Source organism: Stenella coeruleoalba (genome assembly GCF_951394435.1).
Source record: "Stenella coeruleoalba genome assembly, chromosome: 11".
NCBI classification, from domain to species: domain Eukaryota; kingdom Metazoa; phylum Chordata; class Mammalia; order Artiodactyla; family Delphinidae; genus Stenella; species Stenella coeruleoalba.
The window spans coordinates 58,213,879-58,235,668 of record NC_137157.1 but is presented as its reverse complement, the minus strand read 5'-3'; the positions used below and the strand labels follow the sequence as shown (position 1 = coordinate 58,235,668).

At 44.8% G+C, this 21,790-nt stretch overlaps 1 protein-coding gene across 2 annotated transcripts; it reads right to left on the bottom strand.

Annotated features, from left to right (window-relative positions):
• Positions 1 to 9,372: 9,372 nt before the first annotated feature.
• On the bottom strand, positions 9,373 to 20,944 carry NACA (nascent polypeptide associated complex subunit alpha). Of its 2 annotated transcripts, none has more exons than XM_079937224.1 (7): positions 12,869 to 20,048; positions 11,592 to 11,677; positions 10,930 to 11,007; positions 10,502 to 10,648; positions 10,020 to 10,148; positions 9,685 to 9,807; positions 9,373 to 9,492 (listed from the first exon to the last, which is right to left on the bottom strand). In XM_079937224.1, exons 1-7 carry the CDS (start codon positions 17,481 to 17,483, stop codon positions 9,478 to 9,480), a joined length of 5,193 nt encoding a protein of 1,730 aa, XP_079793350.1. In that variant the 5' UTR covers positions 17,484 to 20,048; the 3' UTR covers positions 9,373 to 9,477. The 2 variants fall into 2 exon arrangements, with proteins under 2 accessions (XP_079793350.1, XP_079793351.1); XM_079937225.1 differs by lacking the exons at positions 9,373 to 9,492; positions 12,869 to 20,048 and adding exons at positions 20,075 to 20,146; positions 20,923 to 20,944 and having other exon boundaries at positions 9,643 to 9,807.
• Between the last annotated feature and the right edge of the window lie 846 nt (positions 20,945 to 21,790).

The window sequence follows — 21,790 nt, the reverse complement described above, 5'->3', positions numbered from 1 at the left end:
GCGCCACAACTACTGAAGCCCATGTGCCTAGAACCTGTGCTCTGCAGCAAGAGAAGCCACCACAATGAGAAGCTGGCACACCACAACAAAGAGTAGCCCCAGCTCACCACAACTAGAGAAAGCCCACACACAGCAATGAAGACCCAATGCAGCCAAATAAATAAATAATATACACAACATAAAATTTTTTTTTAAAAAAAAGCACTGAAAAATAAAAAGAACCCCCACCAAAAATATATATATATGGAAAAATGCTTATACATAAAGAAATCAAGAAAGTAATCTCATCTATTTTCCTATGCTTACTTTAACTCCCTCAGAGAATTGATAATCCATTCCTCAAAAAGAACCCTACCTACTTCAATTGCCATTTCTCCCCTTCACATTCTGTATTTGGAAGCAAAACTGATGACTCTCCTTTGTATTTGAAGATCACCTTTAGGTTCTTCCTTCAGCCTCCTGTCCTCTACTTCATGAGAAACAACTTTCAATTCCTTACATCCCTTCTCTCTGCATAACTGGGGGCAGGGAAGAGGAAGAGAGATATTTTGTGCCTTGATTTTGCCACATTCCAAATTATGAGATAACTGGTAATGTTGGAGCTGTCTACTAAATGCTTAAAATTTATTGTTGAAACAAAGTTTAACTTTAAAATGGTTTCTTCTAGGGAACTCCCTGGTGGTCCTGTGGTTAGGACTCAGCGCTTTCACTATGCAGTGCGGCCAAAAATAAATAAAATAAAATAAAATGCTTTCTTCTAATACTTTAGGGCTTCCTTTCCCTGTTGGGCTTGGGGGTGGAATGAGATGTCATATATTTTTTGGCTGCTTCTCGCAGATTGTGGGATTTTAGTTCCCTCACCAAGGATTGAACCTGGGCCCTCGGCAGTGGGAGTGCAGGGTCTTAACCACCGGACTGCCAGGAAATTCCTGAGATGTCATTTTAATAACATGTCATGGGTAAAATATAATGAGAAAAGTGAAACTCAGTATATTCCAAAAAAGAAAAACAAAACAAAAATAAAAATATTTTTCCTCAGGTAAGTTTTAAATTATATTTTACTGGCTTTAACTTCCATTACATGGACAATTGGAAATTGACTTCAATTTCAAGTGCAACTCCTAAGAAGCTTGATATTTTGATATATTCTCCATCCAGTAAGTGTAGGTTTCTTACTCTAGGAGAGGGAAGCCCCCTCCTTGCACCTTAAAGCAAATTCAAGGAGTAAGATGTTTAAGTCTGAGAACCTGTTCTCTTGTTTGGCTCAGGTCCAACAGATGGAGTATTGGACAAAATGAGATACATTCATGTTTTCTTATATGTGGTCAGAAAAAAAGATCTTTGTATCTGGTTTTCTTTATGCTAGTTTTTGGTGGAAAATCTATAATTGGATAAGACAAACTCAAATCAGCCACATATTTTACTTTATTGCCTCAAGCTTTTTTTTTTTTTTTTTCCGTGCTGCGCAACTTGTGGGATCTTAGTTCCCCAACCAGGGATTGAACCTGGGCAGTGAAAGCACAGAGTCCTAACCAATGGACCGCCAGGGAATTCCCTCAAGGTCTTTTGTAGACATCTCAAGAATAGTCATCTCTTTATCTGAGGACAACTCCCAAGGATGTGCCCATTCTATCTAAATGTATCTGGCCCATCACAATTCAGTCAGCCATTTCTGCATAACAACCACCACAAAATCTAGTAGCTTAAAGCAAAAACTTATTTCTTACTATTTTGTGGGTTGGATGGGCACAGCTGGTTTTTCTGCTCCATGTCATATCAGCTGGGGTCAGTCATGTGACAGTCTTCTGGAGGCTTGGCTGAGTCTGGGTGATCCAAGATGGCCTAATACATCGGTTAGTTGGTGCCTGCTGTTGGCCAGAGCTTTTCTCTTCACATAAACTCTCAAGCAGGATAGCTGGACTCCAAGGCTCCAAGAGTGAAAAGTGGAAGTTGCCAAGTCTCTTGCGTCCTAAGCCTCAAATTGTCACAGCTTTATTTCCAACACATTCTTATGGTTAAAGCAAGTAGCAAGGCCAGTCCAGATTCAAGGTGTGGGGAAATAGATGACACCTCTTGAAGAGAAGAGCAGCATGTATATATAGAAATGAGAGGAACTATTGGTAGCCATCCTTGCAGACAGTCTACCACACATGGGGAAGGAGAAAACTAAAAAGAGGGAAAAAGATTTTAGTTCAGAAAAGAGGAGAAACATGAGACGAGACAGGGAGTAAAACAATAGAGGTACACTTCTACAATGCTTTTGTGAGTTACTATTCTAGAACTCCCCCAGGAAAACTAGCTGAAGGTTTATGTATGTTTGTTTTAATAAGGGAAGGCAACGTCATTCATTTCGTCTGCCCTCTTATTATTATTATTATTTTTTGCGGTATGCAGGCCTCTCACTGTTGTGGCCTCTCCCGTTGTGGAGCACAGGCTCTGGACGTGCAGGCTCAGCGGCCATGGCTCACGGGTCCAGCCGCTCTGCGGCATGTGGGATCTTCCCAGACCGGGGCACGAACCCGTGTCCTCTACATCGGCAGGCGGACTCTCAACCACTGCGCCACCAGGGAAGCCCACCCCTATGTTTTCTTATGAGAGTTTTATGATTTTAGGTCTTACATTTAGGTCTTTGATCCATTTGTAGTTTTTTATTTTTTATTTATTTATTTTTTGGCTACACTGCGAGGCTTGTGGGAACTTAATTCCCCGACCAGAGATCGAACCTAGGCCCACAGCAGTGAAAGCACCGAGTCTTAACCACTGGACTGCCAGGGAACTCCCTGTAGTTAATTTTTGTACAGTAAGTCCCCTACATATGAATTAGTTCTGTTCTGAAAGTGCGTTCATAAGTCCAACAAAGTTAGTCTAGGTACCCAACTAACACAATCTGCTATATAGTACTGTACTGTAATAGATTTATAATACTTTTCACACACATAATACATAAAAAACAAACACAAAAACTAAAGAAAACATTTTTAATCTTACAGTACATTACCTTGGACAACAGCTGGCATACAGGGGCTGGCATCAAGTGAACAGGAAAGAAGGGTTACTGACTGGAGGAGGGAGAGGAGGTGGGAAATGGTAGAGCTGAAGGATTGTCAGCAATAGGAGACGGAGGGCAAGCTACAATTTCACTCACACCTGACGCTGATGGAACGCACATTTGCCTCTTTGAAAGTTTGTACGTAGGGGACTTACTGTATATGGTGTAAGATAAGGGTCTAACTTCATTCTTTTGCATGTGGATATTTAGTTTTCCCAACACAATTTGTTGCAAAGACCAAGTTCCTTTTTTTAAAGAAAAAGTAAAAAAAAATTATTTATATTTATTTATAATTTTTAAAAATATTTATTTATTTGGCTGTGCTGGGTCTTAGTTGCGGCCTTAGTTCGATCCTGACCAGGGATCGAACCCGGGCCCCCAGCATTGGGAGTGTGGACTCTTAACCACTGGACCACCAGGGAAATCCCTATTTATTTATTTTTGGCTGTACCACGTAGCTTGCAGGATGTTAGTTCCCCAGCCAGGGATTGAACCCGGGCTCTCGGCAGTGAGGGTGCAGAGTCCTAAGCACTGGACCCAGGGAATTCCATTTTTTTTTTTTTTTAATGTGAATGAATGGATAGCTGTGTCGTTCATTAGCTGTGTTAGCAGGAAATACATATGGGAAATTTTTGACAGGATAGATAACAGAACTAATTTTGGGTATCTTGAAACTGAAGATGAACTTGCTAAGTCAGAAAACTAATTTGAAGAAAGACAAATGCGGCCATGCATGAAGAGTATCCACGGGTATTAGCAACTAGGTGAACTGGACAAGAAACATTTGCTGGAGAGGTAGAGTTAAACAGCAGACTACAGGGACTTCTCGGGTGGCACAGTGGTTAAAAATCCACCTGCCAATGCAGGGGAAATGGGTTCGAGCCCTGGTTGGGGAAGATCCCACATGCTGTGGAGCAACTAAGCCCATGCACCACAACTACTGAGCCTGTGATCTAGAGCCTGCGAGCCACAACTGAGACCATATGCCACAACTACTGAAGCCCGTGTGCCTAGAGCCTGTGCTCCACAGCAACAGAAGCCACTGCAATGAGAAGCCTGCACACCGCAACGAAGAGTAGCCCCTGCTCACTGCAACTAGAAAAAGCCCATGTGCAGCAACGAAGACCCAACGCAGCCAAATAAGTAAATAAATAAAACCCTTTTTAAAAAAAAAGAAAAATAGGGAATATTAAAAAAAAAAGGCAGACTACAATGGACCAGGAAGAGAATGAATAGAACTACATCTATCATCATAGATAAATCTTGGAAAGTAAGTTGAAATGAAAGGCAATTTGCATGAAGATATGTAATGCACAATATAATTTTATTTAAAGTTTTAAAACTTGCAGAACACGAACTTTTTTGGGTATATTATAACTATGTATTAAGAGTAGGAACTCATGTACAGGAATTATAAAACATCAGTTTTTAAAAAATTAATTTATTTATTGGCTGTGTTGGGTCATCGTTGCTGCGCGCGGGCTTTTCTCTAGTTGCAGTAAGCAGGGGCTTCTCTTCGTTGCGGTGCGTGGGCTTCTCATTGCGGTGGCTTCTCTTGTTGTGGAGAACGGGCTCCAGGCGCGTGGGCTTCAGTAGTTGTGGCTCATGGACTCTAGAGCGCAGGCTCAGTAGTTGTGGCGCACGGGCTTAGTTGCTCTGCGGCATGTGGGATCTTCCCGGCCCAGGGCTCGAACCCGTGTCCCCTGCACTGGCAGGCGGATATCTTAACCACTGCACCACCAGGGAAGCCCACATCTCTCTTTTTAAATCAAGAGCTAGAAATGATTAAACTTAGTGAGGAAGCCATGTCAAAAGCAGAGATAGGTTGAAAGCTAGGCCTAAATTACACCAAACAGTTGGCCAAGTTGTGAATGCAATGAAAAAGTTCTTAAAGTAAATTAGTGCTGCTCCAGTAACACACAAAGAAAGCAAAACTGTCTTATTGCTGATATGGAGAATTTTTAGTGGTTTGGACAGAAGATCAAACCAGCCACAACATTCCCTTAAACCAAAGCCTAATCCAGAGCAAGGCCCCAACTCTCTTAGATTTGATGAAGGTGCAGAGGTGAGGAAGCTGCAGAAGAAAAATGTGACGTTGGTGGAGGTTGGTTCATGAGGTTTAAGGAAGTAAGCCATCTCCATGACACAGAAGGGCAAGGTGAAGAAGCATGTGCTGATGTAGAAGCTGCAGAAAGTTATCCAGAAGATCTAGCTCAGGTAATTAATGAAGGTGGCTATACTAAACAGATTTTCAGTGTAGACAAAACAGCTTTATATTGGAAGAAGATACCATGCAGGACTTTCACAGGTAGAGAGAAATCAATGCCCGGCTTCAAAGTTTCAAAGGACAGGCTGACTCTCGTTAGGGGATAATGCAGCTGGTGACTTTTAAGTTGAAGCCAATGCTCATTTATCATCCATTCCAGAAATCCTAGGGCTCTTAAAAATTATGCTAAGTCTACTCTGCCTGTGCTCTGTAACTGGGACAACAGAGCCTGGATGACAGCACATCTGTTTACAACATGGTTTACTGAATATTTTAAACCCACTGTTGACTTACTGCCAGAAAAAAGATTCCTTTCAAAATACTCATTGTGCTCATTGACAATGCACCTGGTCACCCAAGAGCTCTGACAGATGTAGTGAAGTTAATGTTGTTTTCACACCTAACACATCCATTCTGCAGTCCAGGAATCAAGGGGTAATTTCAACTCTTATGACTTAAGAAATACATTTTGTAAGGCTTATAGCTGCCATAGTGATTCCTCTGGGAATCTGGGCAAAGTAAATTGAAAACCTTCTGGAAAAGATTCACCATTCCAGATGCCATGAAGAGCATTAGTGACTCATGAGAAGAGGTCAAAACATCAATATTAAACAAGAGTTTGGAAGCTCATTCCAACACTCATGAATGACTTTAAGGGGTTCAAGATTTCAGTGGAGGAAGTAACTGCCGATGTGGAAACAGCAAGAGAACTAGAATAAGAAGTGGAGCCTGAAGATGTACCTGAATTGCTACAATCTCATGATAGAACGTGAATGGATGAGTTGCTTCTTATGGATGAGCAAAGTAGTTTCTTGAGATGGAATCTACTCTTGCTGAAGACACTGTGAAGATTTTGAAATGACAACAAAGAATTTAGAATACTACATAAACTTAGTTGATATAGCAGCGGCAGGGTTTGAGAAGATTGACTCCAATTTTGACATAAGTGCTGTGGGTGAAAATGCTATCAAAACAGCATTGCAGAGAAATCGTTCGTGAAGGGAAAAGTCAATCGATGTGGCAAACTTCATTGTTGTCTTATTTAAGAAAGTTACCCCAGGGAGTTCCCTGGTGGTCCAGTGGTTAGGACTCCACACTCTCACTGCTGAGGACCGGGGTTCTATCCCTGGTCAGGGAACTAAGATCCTGCAAGTCATGTGGTGTGGCCAAAAAAATAGTTACCCCAACCTTCAGAAATCCCCACCTGATCAGTCAGTAGCCTTCAACAAGACCCTCCACCAGTAAAATGAAGAATTATGACTCGAAGGCTCAGATGATAGAATTTTTTAGCAATATTCTTTAAGTAAGGTATGTACACTATTTTAATTATTTTTTTGTCCATGCTGCACGGCATGTGGGATCTTAGTTCCCTGACCAGGGATCGAACATGCGCCCCCTGCAGTGGAAGCGTGGAGTCTTAACCACTTGCCTGTACAGTAAGTCCCCTACATACGAACCTTCAAGTTGAGAACTTTCAAAGATGCAAACACGCGTTCGTTTGTCCAGTCACGTAAGTTAGTTCCTGTGTCTGGTGTACGTTGTCACGTGCGTTCATCCAAAAGTGGTTGTGCTTCTGTGTACTTTACTGTACAGTACTATATACAGTACAGTAGTACAGTATCTTTACCAAGCCCAGGATGTCCAGAAGCAAGGTTAAAGCAGTGGTGATGTAGCTGGTACTGCTAACAAGCACCAAGTGGTAACAATGGAATTGGAGGCCCAGAGAAAGGACGAAGAGACAAGAGGAAGAAGTAACTGAAGAACCGAAGAGATTCACAACACAGCAAATGGTAAGGGGATTTTCTTTACTTGAGGCAGCACTGTTAGTTTTTGAGGCACAGGACCTGAACATAGAACGGTACATGAAGGCTGCAGCAGCCGTTCAGAAAGCAATCCAGTGCTACCGTGTCATCTATGACTAGAAAAAAAGAGCTATTACCCAGACATCACTGGATTGTTTTCTCAAGGGGATAGATGGAATTGAAACCAGCAAGGAACCAGAACCTGTGCCATCAATGTCAGGCGAGTGAAATTGCAGCTTGCCCTCTGTCTCCTACTGCTGACGGTCCTTCAGCTCTACCATCTCCCACCTCCTCTCCGTCCTCCAGTAACTCTTCTTACCCGATCACTCGATGCCAGCCCCTGTATGCCAGCTGTTGTCCAAGGTAATGTACTGTAAGATTAAAAATGTTTGCTTTTTATGTATTGTGTGAAAAATATTATAAACCTGTTACAGTACAGTACTATACTACATAGCCGATTGTTAGTTGGGTACCTAGGCTAATTATTGGACTTACGAACAAACTGGACTTACGAATGTGCTCTCAGAACTCATTCATATGTAGGGGACTTGCTGTACACTGTTTTTTAGACATAATGGTATCACACACTAATAGACTACAATGTAGTGTATACATAACTTCTATATGCACTGGAAAACCAAAAAAAATTCATGACTCACTGTACTGTGATATTTGTTTATTGTGGTGGTCTGCAACCGAAGCCACATCTCTGAGGTTTGCCAGTAATACATGGTAGAAGGGGTAGCAACAGCAAGGTCTTTGAGGTGGAAATAAAGAGCATTACAGTTACCAGTGGCAGTAGTAGCCTTCAACAAGATACTTCTCTAAAAATGTAACCAAGAATTGGCAGTTTGTGAACTCTGTAGAGGGAAGGGTGAGGAAATGAGTTAATATCCCTAATTTCTTCCTGAAATGAGAATTACTAGGCTGACTCAGACTTGGCAGACTTTAGCCTCATGAGACTTTGTTCATTTAATGATCTAATTTGTTCTACTCCAGTGAAATGGAAGCAGATCATCCTCCTCCCCCAGACACCCATCTGTGCTTCTCCAGAGTAGCCTACCACAGCGAAAGGGCTCTGGTCTTTGTGGAAGTCATTTAACCTCTTTGGTCCTCAGCTTTTAATCACAACTGCTAAAATAATGCCTACTTTCTCAGAGATTGAGAAAATAATAAAAAAAGATCTAAACTTTAGTTCCAAAAGCCTTCAGCAATGTTAGTCTAATTTATTCTTATCCTAATATTCATTCTAAGTGTCTTACCACTTATTCATTTTAGGATTCTTGACTCTACATTTACTTGTAGGCTTCCTATTTCCAAATTTTAAGCCCTCCACTTTTCCCCAAACCATTTCCTAACAACCTAAACGCAGAACTTTCATTCTTCTTAGGACTTCTATAGAGCTATCTATATTTATCACGAACTGGCTAATTGTATGTACCAGTTTGCCTGGTACAGTTCTGGTTTTCATTTATTATCCTAGCATAACTATGGCTACCCTAATCATAATTTACTTTGTAGATTAATATATACCTGTACAGTGTATGTCTAAGAGCAGAGTGCTTGTACTGTATATCAATAGTCAAAATCTCTCCTTCGTGAGGTACCTTTTCATTTGCTACAAAGTACTGTCATTTCACCCCCACCCACTATGCATTCTCTCCAACTTTGTCCCAAGCTCTTACATGACAAGATGTAACCAACATGAAATGCTTGCCACAGAAGCCAGACGGGGCCCAATATGTATTCAGAAAGATCGCAGGTCAGAGAAGGGGATAATTATTAAATAAAGAAGAATCAGGGACTTCCCTGGTGGCGCAGTGGTTAAGAATCCGCCTGCCAACGCAGGGGACACAGGTTTGAGCCCTGGTCCGGGAAGATCCCACATGCCGCGGAGCAACTAAGCCCGCGTGCCTCCATGCTCTGCAACGAGAAGCCACTGCAATGAGAAGCCTGCGCACCGCAACGAAGACCCAACGCAGCCAAAAATAAATAATAAAAAGTAAATAAATTTATTTAAAAAAATGAATAAGAATAATCAGGATTTGCTACTAGTTAACATCTGGGAAAGAAATGAGAAACTTTCAGTTGTCTCTGAGAACAAGAAGTTCCTAATAGATAGCCTGAACAGTTATCATCTCACAAGAGGTGAAAAGGCTAGGTTTTAAGAGGGGAACCTGAAGTACTAAACCTTTTCATTTCTAGGGCTTTCATGTTTTTTGGGGGGAAGAGATCAAGCACCAACTGAGTTCATCCAACAAGAAGCCATAACTTTATTAATGATAGAAACAGTACAAATTTCAAACCCAGCTGCAGTTACTCTTTTGAAACACCAAAAAAAGGTCCTCTTTTCAAGATGGTTACATTGTTAATTCCTGTAAGAGAAAAGAGATCATCAGAGGTGGTTACAGGCAAATTGAGAGAATTCAGGTCACTAAAACCTGAGGCAACTCAGAAAAGGCTTTGGAAAGAGGCTTCCTAATTGGCTGATATTAAGCACAGAAAATAAAGTCACCCACGACTGGTTAGGGCAGAGGGAGTCAAGGAATAAAGGCTTGGACACTTACCATAATAGCATTTACAATATCATTACTGTTGTTCTTCAGGGCTCGGACTGCCTTTGCTCTCGACACATTTGCTTGTGACATGACCAATTCTATGTCCTTAACTTCCACACCTGTTTCATCAACCTAAAAGAGAGAGAAAAAACACTTAATAAACTAAAGGCAAGAACAACTTCAGTAGTTCTGTCAGGCATCTCCTGAATCTAGCTCTTAATATAACTCAAAAGCTACTTAACTCAATGGAGTTCAAGAGCCTAAAATAATATAGAATCCACCCATCAATACAAACATAATATTATCTTGTGAGGATTAAAAGCACAAAAGATTTCCTTATATACCTCTTCCTCTTCACTCTCCTCTTGTACAGTTGGAGTCTGTGTGTTTTCTTGAATGTTTGAGACAGCTTCACCCTGAACTTTGAATTTCTCAGCAGCTGCTAACTGTGCTTGCTGAGATAAATCCTCGATCTATAAGGCAGAAAATAGAGAGATTCATGTGAGTAGATTGATCAGCAGCAAACCAAAGAAATCATTTATATCTTTTCCAAACTCCCGCTCTTAAACCCACTTCACATTAACTTACTACGTTATCTTTAAATCACGCGGCCTCACTTGGATTATATATTACTGCAAAGAAATAACTTAGGTCTAAAGCAGTGGTTCTCCACTGGGGGTGGTGGTGATTTTGTTCCCCATCACACTGCAAGTGATGTTGCTAAACAGACAGCCCTTCCACAACAAAGAATTATTTGACCCAAAATGTCAATAGCGCTGAGGTTGAGAAACCCCGGTCTAGAGCAACTCCCAAGAACTTTCCTTACCTTGGCTTCCCCAAAAACTATGTAGGTATCTGAAGCTGGGCTCTTGTATACATCTGGTTTTGTGATGACAAAAAGGATATTCTTAGATTTCCGGATAGTGACTCTAGTAACCCCTGTAACCTGTCGAAGACCCAGTTTGGACATAGCCTAAAGAATAAAAAAGAACATCAGGTTTTCAACTTCTTTAGAAGCAGCTTCAGGAAGTAAGGAACATAATAAAACTACATTCTAAGCAAAGACTTTCTGTGGGCTAAGAAAAGGAAAAATACAGAATTGATTTCCAGGCCTCCTGGGCTTTCTGCCATAGTTAACTTCTGTTAGTTTAACTAAACGTGTTTATACCACTACCAAGAGTTCCACCACAGTTTCCCCTCTCGAAAGGTGCTTCATCAGCACCTTTAATCCTTCTTTATAACTTAAACTCTTACCTTCCGTGCCTTCTTTTCACTCCGGCTCTGTTTTGCTTTACTGACTGGTTCTTCATCGATTTCAGCTGCCGCTGCCAGCTAAGAAGATCAAACAGCTATGAGTAAACTGGAATGTAAGACCTGGATACCACAATCCCTATGTGGTTTTCCCTTTATGAAGATTCACAGCTCCAAATACGTAAGTCAGCTTCTCTGATCAACACTGGTCCTCCAATGCTTCCTTGACCTCCTTAACTTACTAGTACTTACACTAGTAAGTTAAGAGAATACCCACCTGGTGCAGTGGTTAAGAATCCGCCTGCCAATGCAGGGGACACAGGTTTGAGCCCTGGTCCGGCAAAATTCCACATGCCGCGGAGCAACTAAGCCCGTGCGCCACAACTACTGAGCCTGTGCTCTAGAGCCTGTGAGCCACAACTACTGAGCCCATGTGCCACAACTACTGAAGCCCATGTGCCTAGAGCCCACGCTCCACAACAGAAGCCACCGCAATGAGGAGCCCACGCACCTCAACAAAGAGTAAACCTCGCCCGCCGCAACTAGAGAAAGCCCACACGCAACAATGAAGACCCAATTCAGCCAAAAATAAATAAGTAAATTTATTAAAAAAAAAAAAAAAAAAGAGATATTAAAAAAAAAAAAAAAAAAAAGAGAATACCTACCTGGGCTTGTTGTGTGGTTGCCTGTGTAGAATCCTGTTCCTCAAGCTCTGGTACTGATTCATCACTATCAGATTCTGTTCCAGACCCTAAGAAGACAAGTAACTTTTACTATTTTATAGTAAAGATTACAAGGAAGAGGCACCTCACCATGGCCTCCCCAGACTAGAGGTCACTGGCTTATGCTAGACCTCGCAAAATTAAGTGTAAACCAACTGACTTGTATGAAGCCAGCTCGTACTGATACGATAGCCCCCAACTCAGTCACAAACTAGTGTGTACACATCTATTAAAGACCCAGCCCCAGAAACGAGAGATAATTACTAGATACAGCCGAGCAGTTTATGTAACTGCTTCCTTTCCCTCAAGGTCTTCACTTATGGCACAGGTAAACACCAATGACTTATGTAACGCCAAATTCTGCCCAAGAGCCCAACCGTCTTAGAAAGGTTCTGGTAAACAAGGTGCCTCCAGATATACTTAAGTGAAAAAAAAGTAAGATCACATTGTGGAGGCAGACTGGGGGTGGGGTGGGGGACGATTTCCCCTCATCCTTTAAACTGGGTTGGGGGAGGCCAAAAGCAGTTGTGTACACACATTTAGCCTTATTTTCAAACCACTCACCCTAGCAGTTTGATCTAATCAACACAGCTTGAAGATTCTCAAAAATGCTGATCTACAGTTCTGTAGCCACCTCTACTAGATACTCTCTTGTGACCTCTTCCATTTCTTCCAAAAATAATTCACATATTTACGTTTCCCTCAATTCAAAGGCCAAGCATCAATAGACTACTAAGGGAAAAAGCATACACCTGCACCATTCCCAGGCTAGGAAAAATAGGTCTTTTAAGAAAAGGGAGTCCCTGGGCACTGGTTATTACTAAGTCTAAGATGTGAAAAGAAATTCAAGTAGTTCTAGATTTCCCAATATTTTAGCAAATCCCAGGCCCAGGGACAAAGTTAGTGATATAGTAGAGTTTAGAGCAAATTAAAGGTCTAGAAGGTCTTGGTTTTCAATGTCAGATCAGTTAGGTAAAAAAGATGACAGATCCAGAGTTAGTCTGAACCACATTACACAGGATGGTACACAACAGACCATCTGAGGTGAAAACCAAGATTGTTTCATATTCCTAGAGCTTTGGCATTTAAACTTATCGTTCTACGTCCAAACACAAGCAGATATACTGGAGAAAGCGGCGCATCCTACGGTTAGTATCGGTGGGTAGCCCCCAGAGGGTTGTGGGCAACACACCATGCACACGGCAAACCAAGGCAAATACCCTTATTATTCTTCAGAACAGGCTGCTTGGCAGAGGGGGTTGGGGCAGGGATCCCAGCAGGTTTGGGGGTGGGCATGTTGACGAGGACCGGCTGGAAAGGCACTCCCCCCGAGATTGGCTCCGGGGGAATCAGAGGCGGCAGCTCATCCTCATCAGCAGGGGCTGAGGGCTTACGGGGTGATTCCAGCACCAGCCCAGGTGAGGACGGCAGAGATTGCTGTTTAGGGAGCAGAGGGGGAACTGGGGAGGGAGCAAGAGGCAGAGAGACTGATGGGGTAGGTGCTGGAGAGACAGATGCAGATCCAGCTTTAGGAAGGACCTTCTCTGGGGCAGCTGCTGCTGAAGGGGTAGACGTCTCAGACTCAGGAGGAGCCAAGGGGCCCTTTGGGGAATGGAAAGAGTCTTTGCCCTTTAAGAGAGAAGTAGGGAGGGCTTTTGGAGCCTTTGGAGAAGAACCTTTCTGAGTGCAGACTGTCAGTAGAGGAGCTGGAGCCACTGCAGGAAGGGATCCTTTAGTACCATTCTGAGCTGAGGGATCTGGGCACACAGGAGGTGAAACAGAACTCTTCTTCTGAGTGGGAGCTGTGACGACTGGTGCACTTTCTAGAGCTGGAGCATCAAGCACTGCTTTGAGAGCTGTGGGGCCTTTCTTTATTGGGGGCCCTTTAGATGCCTGAGGTGCAGTGGACCCCAAGGGACATGTGACTGAAACTGGGGAAGTACAGGGCTCTTTGGGGGAGGGAGGAATCACAGCTGGGGGAGTGGGAGCCCCTTTGGAGGATGAGGTTGCTGGCCCCCCTTTCGGGGCTAGAGACTTTTGGGGGGAGGAAGGAGTTACAGCTGAGGGAGTAGGGACCTCTTTGAGAGCTGGAGTTGCTGAGGCTCTTTTTGGGGAGGGAGGAGTCACAGATGGCGGAGTAGGGTCTCCTCTGAGAGGTGGGGCAGCTGGGGCTCTTCTGGGAGATGGAGTTGCTGGGCCCCCTTTGGGGGAGGAAGGAGCCATGGCTGGGGAAGCGGGGACTTCTTTGGGGTCTGGGGTTGCTGGAGACTCTTTGGGGACCAGAGTTGCTGAGGCTTTTTTGGGGGAGGGAGGAGCCACAGATGGGGGAGTAGGGTCTCCTTTGAGAGGTGAAGTAGCTGGGGCTCTTTTGGGAGATGGAGTTGCTGGGCCCCCTTTGGGGGAGGGAGGAGCCACAGCTGAGGGAGTGGGGATTCCTTTGAGTGATGGAGTTGCTGGGGCCTTTTTTGGAGAGGGAGGAGCCACAGCTGAGGGAGTTGAGGCTCCTTTGAGTGGAGTTGCTGGGGCCTCTTTGGGGGTGTGAGGAACCATAACTGGGGGAGTGGAATCTCTTTTGGGAGGTGGGGCAGCTGAGGCTCTTTTGGGAGACGGAGTTGCTGGGCCTCCTTTGGGGGAGGGAGGAACCACAGCTGGGGGAGTGGAATCCTCTATGGGAGGTGGGATAGCTGGAGCTCTTATGGGGGCTGGAGTCCCTTTGAGGGAGGAAGGAGTCAGAGCTGAGGGAACAGGAGCCTCTTTGGGAGATGGAGTTGCTGGGCCTCCTTTGGGGGAGGGAGGAGCCACAGCTGGGGGAGTGGAGCCCCCCTTTGGAGGTGGGGTAGCTGGGGCTCTTTTGGGAGATGTGGTTGCTGGGCCCCCTTTGGGAGAGGGAGGAGCTGCAGCTGATGGAGTGAGGGGCTCTCTGGGAGATGGGGTTGCTGGGCCCCCTTTGGGGGAAGTAAGGGCTCCTTTGGGAGGTGGGGTAGTTGGGGCTCCTTTGGGGGAGGAAGGAGTCACAGCTGGAGGAGTGGGGGTCTCTTTAGGTAATGAGGTTGCTGGTCCCCCTTTGGGGGAAGGAGGAGCCACAACTGAGGGACTGGGGGCCTCTTTGGGAGATGGGGTAGCTGGGGACTCTCTGGGAGACAGAGTTGCTGGGGCTCCTTTGGGGGAGGAAGGAGTCACAGCTGGAGGAGTTAGGGTTTCTTTAGGGGATGGGGTTGCTGGCCCTGCTTTGGGGGAAGGAGAAGACATAGGTAGGGGAATGGGAGCCTCTTTGGGGGATGGGGGAGTAGGGGAATGCTTCTTGGCTAGTGATCCTTTACGGACATGAAAAGAAAGATTGGCCTCTGGAAGAGAGGAAGGTTCAACTGGAGAAACAGTGAATGACAGATTTCCAGCAGGAGTATCAGGGATAGCAGGTACACTTTTAGAAACAGAAGGAGCAAGACTTAAGGTAGTAGTGGCTGAACCCTTCTTGGTTGGAGTTCTTTTGGTTTGAGGAGACACACTAGTCCCTAAAGGAGATGGGGAGTCAGTTAGGTAAGTTCCTTTGGAAGATGCAGTAACAGAAGCACCAGAATCCTCAGTTGGGTACCCTTCAGGAGAGGAAGCCACAGGTGCCAATGCTGAAGTTTGAGAAATACCATGAACTTTCTTTGCACCTTGAGGAGTACCAGCTGGAGGAAGAGGGGGAAAAGACTCAGACTTGGGAATTTCAGGGACCTGTGCCACAGCAGCTGGAGAAGCAGAAACATTCTGGGGAGATAAAGTCACAGCTGGAGCCAGAGGGCAACTTTCAGAGGTTGGAGGGACCAAAGGTAAAGTAGTAAGAGTGGAAGTACTCTTCTTGGCAGGGTGGCTTTTAGAATCTAAAGAGACAGCTCCTTCTAGAAAAGGACTGGCTACAGGTATAGGAGTGGAGGTACCTTTGGCAGTTGTAGGAGCCATCCCATCAATGGCAGTGCTTTCCAAAGGAAATGTACTTACGATTGGGGTAGTGAGAGAACTTTTGAGAAGCAGACTAGTTGGATCTGGGCTTGCATAAGAATCTGTCTTGATTATAGAGGTTGGGGAGTTGACCCCCAGAGAAGAGGTAGTAGTACTGGCTGGCTTAACTAGAGGGAGAGGCTCTAGGAAGCTTTTCTTTGCTAAGGTGGCTTCAGGAGAAAGAGCTATCTCCAGAGAAGATGATGTACTTTGGAGAGAAGGGAGATTTTTAGGGGCTGCCAGGGCTGGTGAAACAGGGAGACTTTTGGGGTTCTCGGGGGCTGGCAGAGGTTGAGAGACAGGTATCCCCAGAGTGGTGGTTACTTGAGGAGTAGGAAGCTCTTTGGGAGCCACAGGCGCCATAACCAAGGCAGTTTGGGAAACTGAGTCCTTACTGCTCATGGGACCTGATGAAACTGGAAGAGAGACACAAGTAGCTACCTCAAAGGTAATAGATGCTGCAGAAACTGTAGAGGAGTTAGCCATCCCAAGTGGGGTGGTTCCAACAGAAGAAACAGGAGCTTCTTTCAAGCCTGGCCTCCCTGGAGAAGAACCAAGAATCTGGGCCACCAAAGGTTGATGAGCAGCACTAGGAGAGTCTTTGAGAATCAGAGAGGCTGTAGGAGATATCAGAGAAGAGGTAGCTACATTGGAAGAGGCTATGTCAGTGATAGTAGAGAGGCCTTTGTCAGCAGACAGAGCCAGAGGGGAAGTTGGAGCTCCCCCTGGAAAAGCAGCCTCAGCAGTAGGAACCACCTCATTTTTGGAAAGAAGGGGAGAAATTAGAGATCTCTGAGAAGGGTAAGAGGTACCCGTGGAAGAATGATCTACAGAAACAGTATCCTCTATGGGATCTGACAGAATATTAGAACCTGAAGGTTGAACAGGAGAACCAAGAGCAGTGAGGAAAACTGGGGGGGCATGAGGAGCCACAGGAATAGACTGAGTTGAAAGAGATAAAGCAGCAGGTGGACTAAGGGGTCCCTTTAGGCTGAGGCTTGCAGGGTTTTGTGGAGAAGTCAGAGCTGAGGAAATAGGGATGCCTTTGACCTGAGGGGAAGGAATGGCTAAGGGAGTGGCAGGTGGCGTCTGAGGACATGAGGCTAGTCCAGACTGAAGAGAAACCAAAGGAGTTACAAGATGGGAAGAAACAGCACTGACTATACCTGGAGGGCTGGGGGTACCTTTTGGATTAGGGACTACTTGAGAGGGAGCTTGAAGAGGAGAGGGCTTTGGTTCTGAGGAAGCAACTGGAGCTGATAGAGACGTCACTGACCCTGACTCAATCACAGCAACCGAAGGAGGTGAACTAGGAGGGTTAGGTGGATAGCCAGAGCTCTTCTGAACTGAGTGGGGAGCCAAGGCCACCAGAGCCAAGGGAGCTGAAGAGGAATGAACACCTTTCAGAGTTGGAGTTATTATGGGAGAGGCCAGAGCTAAGGCAGCTGGGGAGATGGGAGGCCCTATTAGGTTTGGTAGGAAAGCTGGGGGGCCAGTGGGGGGAGGGGCAGCTCCCAAAGGCAGGGCTGTCCCAGTGGATGACTCAGGAAAAGGAGCTTCAAAAGGGGTTGAGGCAATAGTAGAGGGAGAAAGGAATGAGGAAGGCTGGTTAGGGGTTGCCAGAGGGCATTGCTGGGAGGCCAGGGAACAAGGAGGGGTAGGGGTAGGGGTAGGTTTAGGCTGCCCTAAAGCAGCAGTGACACTCAAGGCTGAAGACACAGGAAGCAAAGCTGGAGGAGAAAAGCAAAAAAAAAAAAAAAAAAACAAGAAACAAAAAACAAAAAGAGGATAAAGGAGGAAAGGGAAGGAAAAAAACAAAGGTGAGTTATACAGCCCAACTTGGTACAACATGCCTCACAGAAAACATTGGAATTTTAAATCTGAGAATGAAAGTCACCATACAGGATTAGACAAAGGTGACAAGCAACAGCAATCTTCCCCAAACATACTTCAGTGGTCAAGTAAGAATACATCCCTCTCCTCATCTCCCACATTTCCCAAGTTCTACTAAAGTAAGTGAAATATTTTAGGGTGAAAAACAGTCTAAGAGCAGCCTATTAGTCTCTAAATGGGGAGCACAGGCCCAGGAGTAAGTTGGGAACAGCATGCTTTCTACCCTTTCCCAGTTGTGCTCTTCCCTTCCCCCCTCAAACAAACCCTAAGTCTTTCTCACAGGCCATAGAATCACCACTAGAACAGTTCTACCCTGTCTACCCAAGGAGCATGAACTAACTGAAACAAATACTGAAAACTGGAACAAGGAAGACAGTCAGTGGCAATAATGATGGGGAATCAGAGCTGAATGATAAAAAACAGGCCTTTTAATGCTCAGGCTTCCACTAAGTCAGGAAAAATCTGACCCTTAATACTGTGTATTAAATACTACTTCACTTAGCCTCCCTACACTTCATTTTCCTTACCCAAGTCAAACAAAAAACCAACCACAAATGGGTGGACTCTACAGTCTCTAAGTAATGTTAAGTCTCCAAACATCAATCTAAGATGAATTAGACCACGAGAGACAGCTTAGTCACAAGGGTAGGAACTGTATTATGAAACTGTAACTCAACTTAATAAACCAGACTGTGGTTCTATTTTGAAAGTAGGGAACTGGAGTGGAGAAAATACATTGGATCCCCACCCCTTAATCCGGATGAGTATGCCATTCTGCCAAAATAGGCACTATCTGCACTAGAGTAAACCTAAGCAAAAGGTTTTCGAAATGATGAAAAAATACCATGCTTACTAATCAGGAGGTAACACAGGATTAGACCAACAAATGCTCAACACCTAGAAGGGAGTATTATTTAAAAAAAAAAAAAAAAAAAGCTTATAGCATCCAAATTCACTCAACCAAAAGTACCCCAACTACAGAAAAGACAGGTGGCTCAAGCAGTTTTTCCTCAAGAGCTGGTAGGTGAAAATCTTATGATTACAGTGCAAATGTTCTCAAACATATTAATCAGAATTTGAAACTTAGAATGTTTTAATCTCACTGGACCTCAAGATGGGATTAAGGCCCAAATTACTTGCTTTAGACACCATAACGAATCCCGAGTCAGTTTCCTCATTCATTCTAATAATTATTTAATTATAGTTATGTATTAAAAATACTCCAAGTGTTCATCACGGGTGCTTACTTAATATTATCATCTAACCTACTGTGCAATCTCAAAATATTCCGGAATAAGTTTAACAGCACTAAGGATTGCTTCAGAAGCAAATAGCATTAATTTTGAAGCTTGATCCAGATTATTCTAAATTCATCTGAATTTCAGTCTCCACATTTGTAAAATCAAGTTGAGATTCTCTAAAGTTTTGTTAGCACTGAAACTACAGAATCTTTTAGAGACCATTCCTTTATTTTTACCTTCCTTAAGTCCCTTGCAGTTCAAGGATTTCATATAGTTTACTTCCCAGCTCAGAGGCCCCCTCCTTTTTGTTTGCTAGCAGCTGTATTAATCCCTTCAGCTGCTAAAATCAGACAGGTGGGGAGGGAGAACCTTAATGCTTTCAACTATAAACAACTCTATTTTAATTCCAGAAGGAGACAAAAATTGCCGTTAAGTCACAGGTGGAGTTTAAAAGAAAATAATGCATTTACCATAAAGGGGGAATAAAAAAGGTGAGGATGGAGGTCACAGCCTGAAAATTCCCTTCGTTTAGCTCTGCACAACTAATCAGCAAGAAGACTACCATAAAAAAATTTTTTCCCTACCCCTTCTCAAGTTTTATAGAAATGTACTTTAATCAGAATTCAAAACTTGCCTTACACTATGTTCTACATTCATTAATTCCAAAGCCGAAGAGCAGTCAAAGGAAGGCTCTATTTCAATTCTGGGTTCCAGATAAGCTGTTGATGCAGGCACTGTTCCAGCACGCTAGAAACGTCTCAGCACCAATCCATAAAACAAGTTAACCAATCTAGGAGGGCCTGGGGCCCAGTAGGACACATTTACCATCAGCAAACATCTTATCCAGGCATGTGATGATGGCACAATGCCAAGCACTGCCATCTAAAACCTTGCAACCTGCTGGCTGGAACTTCACAAAAGCTCAGGTCTCCTGGACCTGCCAGTGTGTCACCTAGTTCCAACAGGTAAGAATCAGAGTCCCTTTCCTGCTCAGTTTTCCTATGTGAGGGGAGGCTTCCACAACAGAGCTACCTTTGAAGCAGCTCTCATAACCTACAAAGCAAGCCATGGAGCTTTTAATGTTCCCGAATCTTAAATATACGGTTTTTATTCCACTCTCTAAGCAAGTCCTTTCAGGAAAGCTACTATTGTGGACTCTACTCCCTGGTAAAGCTACAGCCCTATCTTCTTTAATGAGAGTCAACACTGAAATACACAAGTATATTCTATTTGTCACTTAACCCACCAAATAGTTTTAGGGTCAATCTTACTATCTTAATCAAGGGCAAGGGGTCTAGGGGAACCTACCTGTCTCAGCCTGGGGCTGTGGCAACTCCTGCTCTGTAGCAGGGACGGTTTCTGTGGCTTCACCGGGCATTTCTGAAGGGAATAAAAAGGAGGCCTGAAATGACTCGGATCCGTTCTGCTGCCCAACCCACAGTCAAGCTTCAAACTGCGGAGGGCTGTTAGAAAACCATAAGCGTGGGACAACCCTCCCCAAAGCAGCTGGAATAGGTGAAAACCACGACGTAACCCTCCCATTTTTGATCAGCAGAACCACCACCTTTTACCGCTCCTCTACACTCTGCAGAGAGCGGATTTCCCAGTGCCCAGGGATTCGTTTTATTCCACACTCCAAATCCCACACAGAAGCAATTACCACTGCGTTCTCCACCCGAGGGAGAGGCTCGCGGTCTGGCTCCTGAGCACGGGATGGGAGACTTCAGACGCTACCTTGAACAGTCGTCTCCCCTCGCCGCCCCGCCCCCCCGCCCCGCTTCCTGGGCTAGGACCTCAAGGACTGCCGTTTTCCGACTTTCAGGACCCAGGAGAAGAAACAGGGTGTCCTAGGTCCCAACACTCGCTTGTCACAATAAGAGTGTGTGTGTGAGCGCGCGCGCGCGTGCGGAGGGGCTGTTCCAAGGCTGTGACCCCTTAACCTCCTCTAGGTTCTCGTGAAGCGGTTCCCAACACCAGACGCAACCCACTTCCATCCCCGACGCCGCAACGGCTCCTATCTCCCCAGCCCTGGACTCGCGGCCTACGGCCTTTCTGCCCTGCTTTTGCCAGGACACCAACAGCAGACCCCATTTTGTCCGGAGGCCCCAAGGCCACACTGCCCAGGGCTAAGCAGGAACCCGGTGGCCCCATAAAACCTCCAATTCTCCTTAGTTCCCAGTCCTCGGGGCGGCTCAGCCCGCAAGAAAGACGGATGGCTACGGATAAAAAGTCGTGACGAAGACAGCACTTACTGTGCGGGGAACGCGGAACCAAGATGGCGGCAGAAAGAAAGCTGGCGAGAGCGTGACCCACGCCTGTTGCAGAACGAAGCCTGGCGGAGGGGGCGGGACCAGGATCCGATTCCGGGTCAGGAGCTGCCGGCAGTCACTTCCTTTAACCAGTGAGCCGTTCGGGTATTTCCAGTCTGGGGTGGTGACGAGGTCTAAATAAGGGTATGAATTTAGAACAGGACTCGCTGGCCTGGCAGGAACTCTCTTCTCTGAGCCATGCAGTCCTAAGATAGCCGACCCCTTCCCGTCCCCCAAGTCGAGGCATTTTTGATACGCGAAGGGCAATTGTAGGAGAAGCAAACTCTGCTCCCCCGTCGGTAAAGTAGCCACAGCAGTATTACTGCTACTTTCTGACTTCCTTTTCTCAAATAATTCAGGAAAATATGGTGTTAAGTAATGCTGAATGCCACAGAGATTGTATTCACACCATTGGAAGATAGCTGTGACCTAGGTTAATCCTCAATTTTATTTTTGGAATACATAATTTAGACTGAGATTATTATAAAGGTGTAAATTCCCCTATTCAGAAAAAAGAACATAGGCGCATATACAATTCTTTTTGCTTGTTTTGGACATTATATCCTGAAACTCATCCGTTCTAGAGGCCCAGGATCCCACGCTTTATACAGTAGGATTTTTGAAAAGTAGAATGTAACAGTGTTTTCTTAATGAAAAGGCTAGGGATCCTGACTCCCATATCCTCTCTCCAAAAGGACTCAACACATACATTACC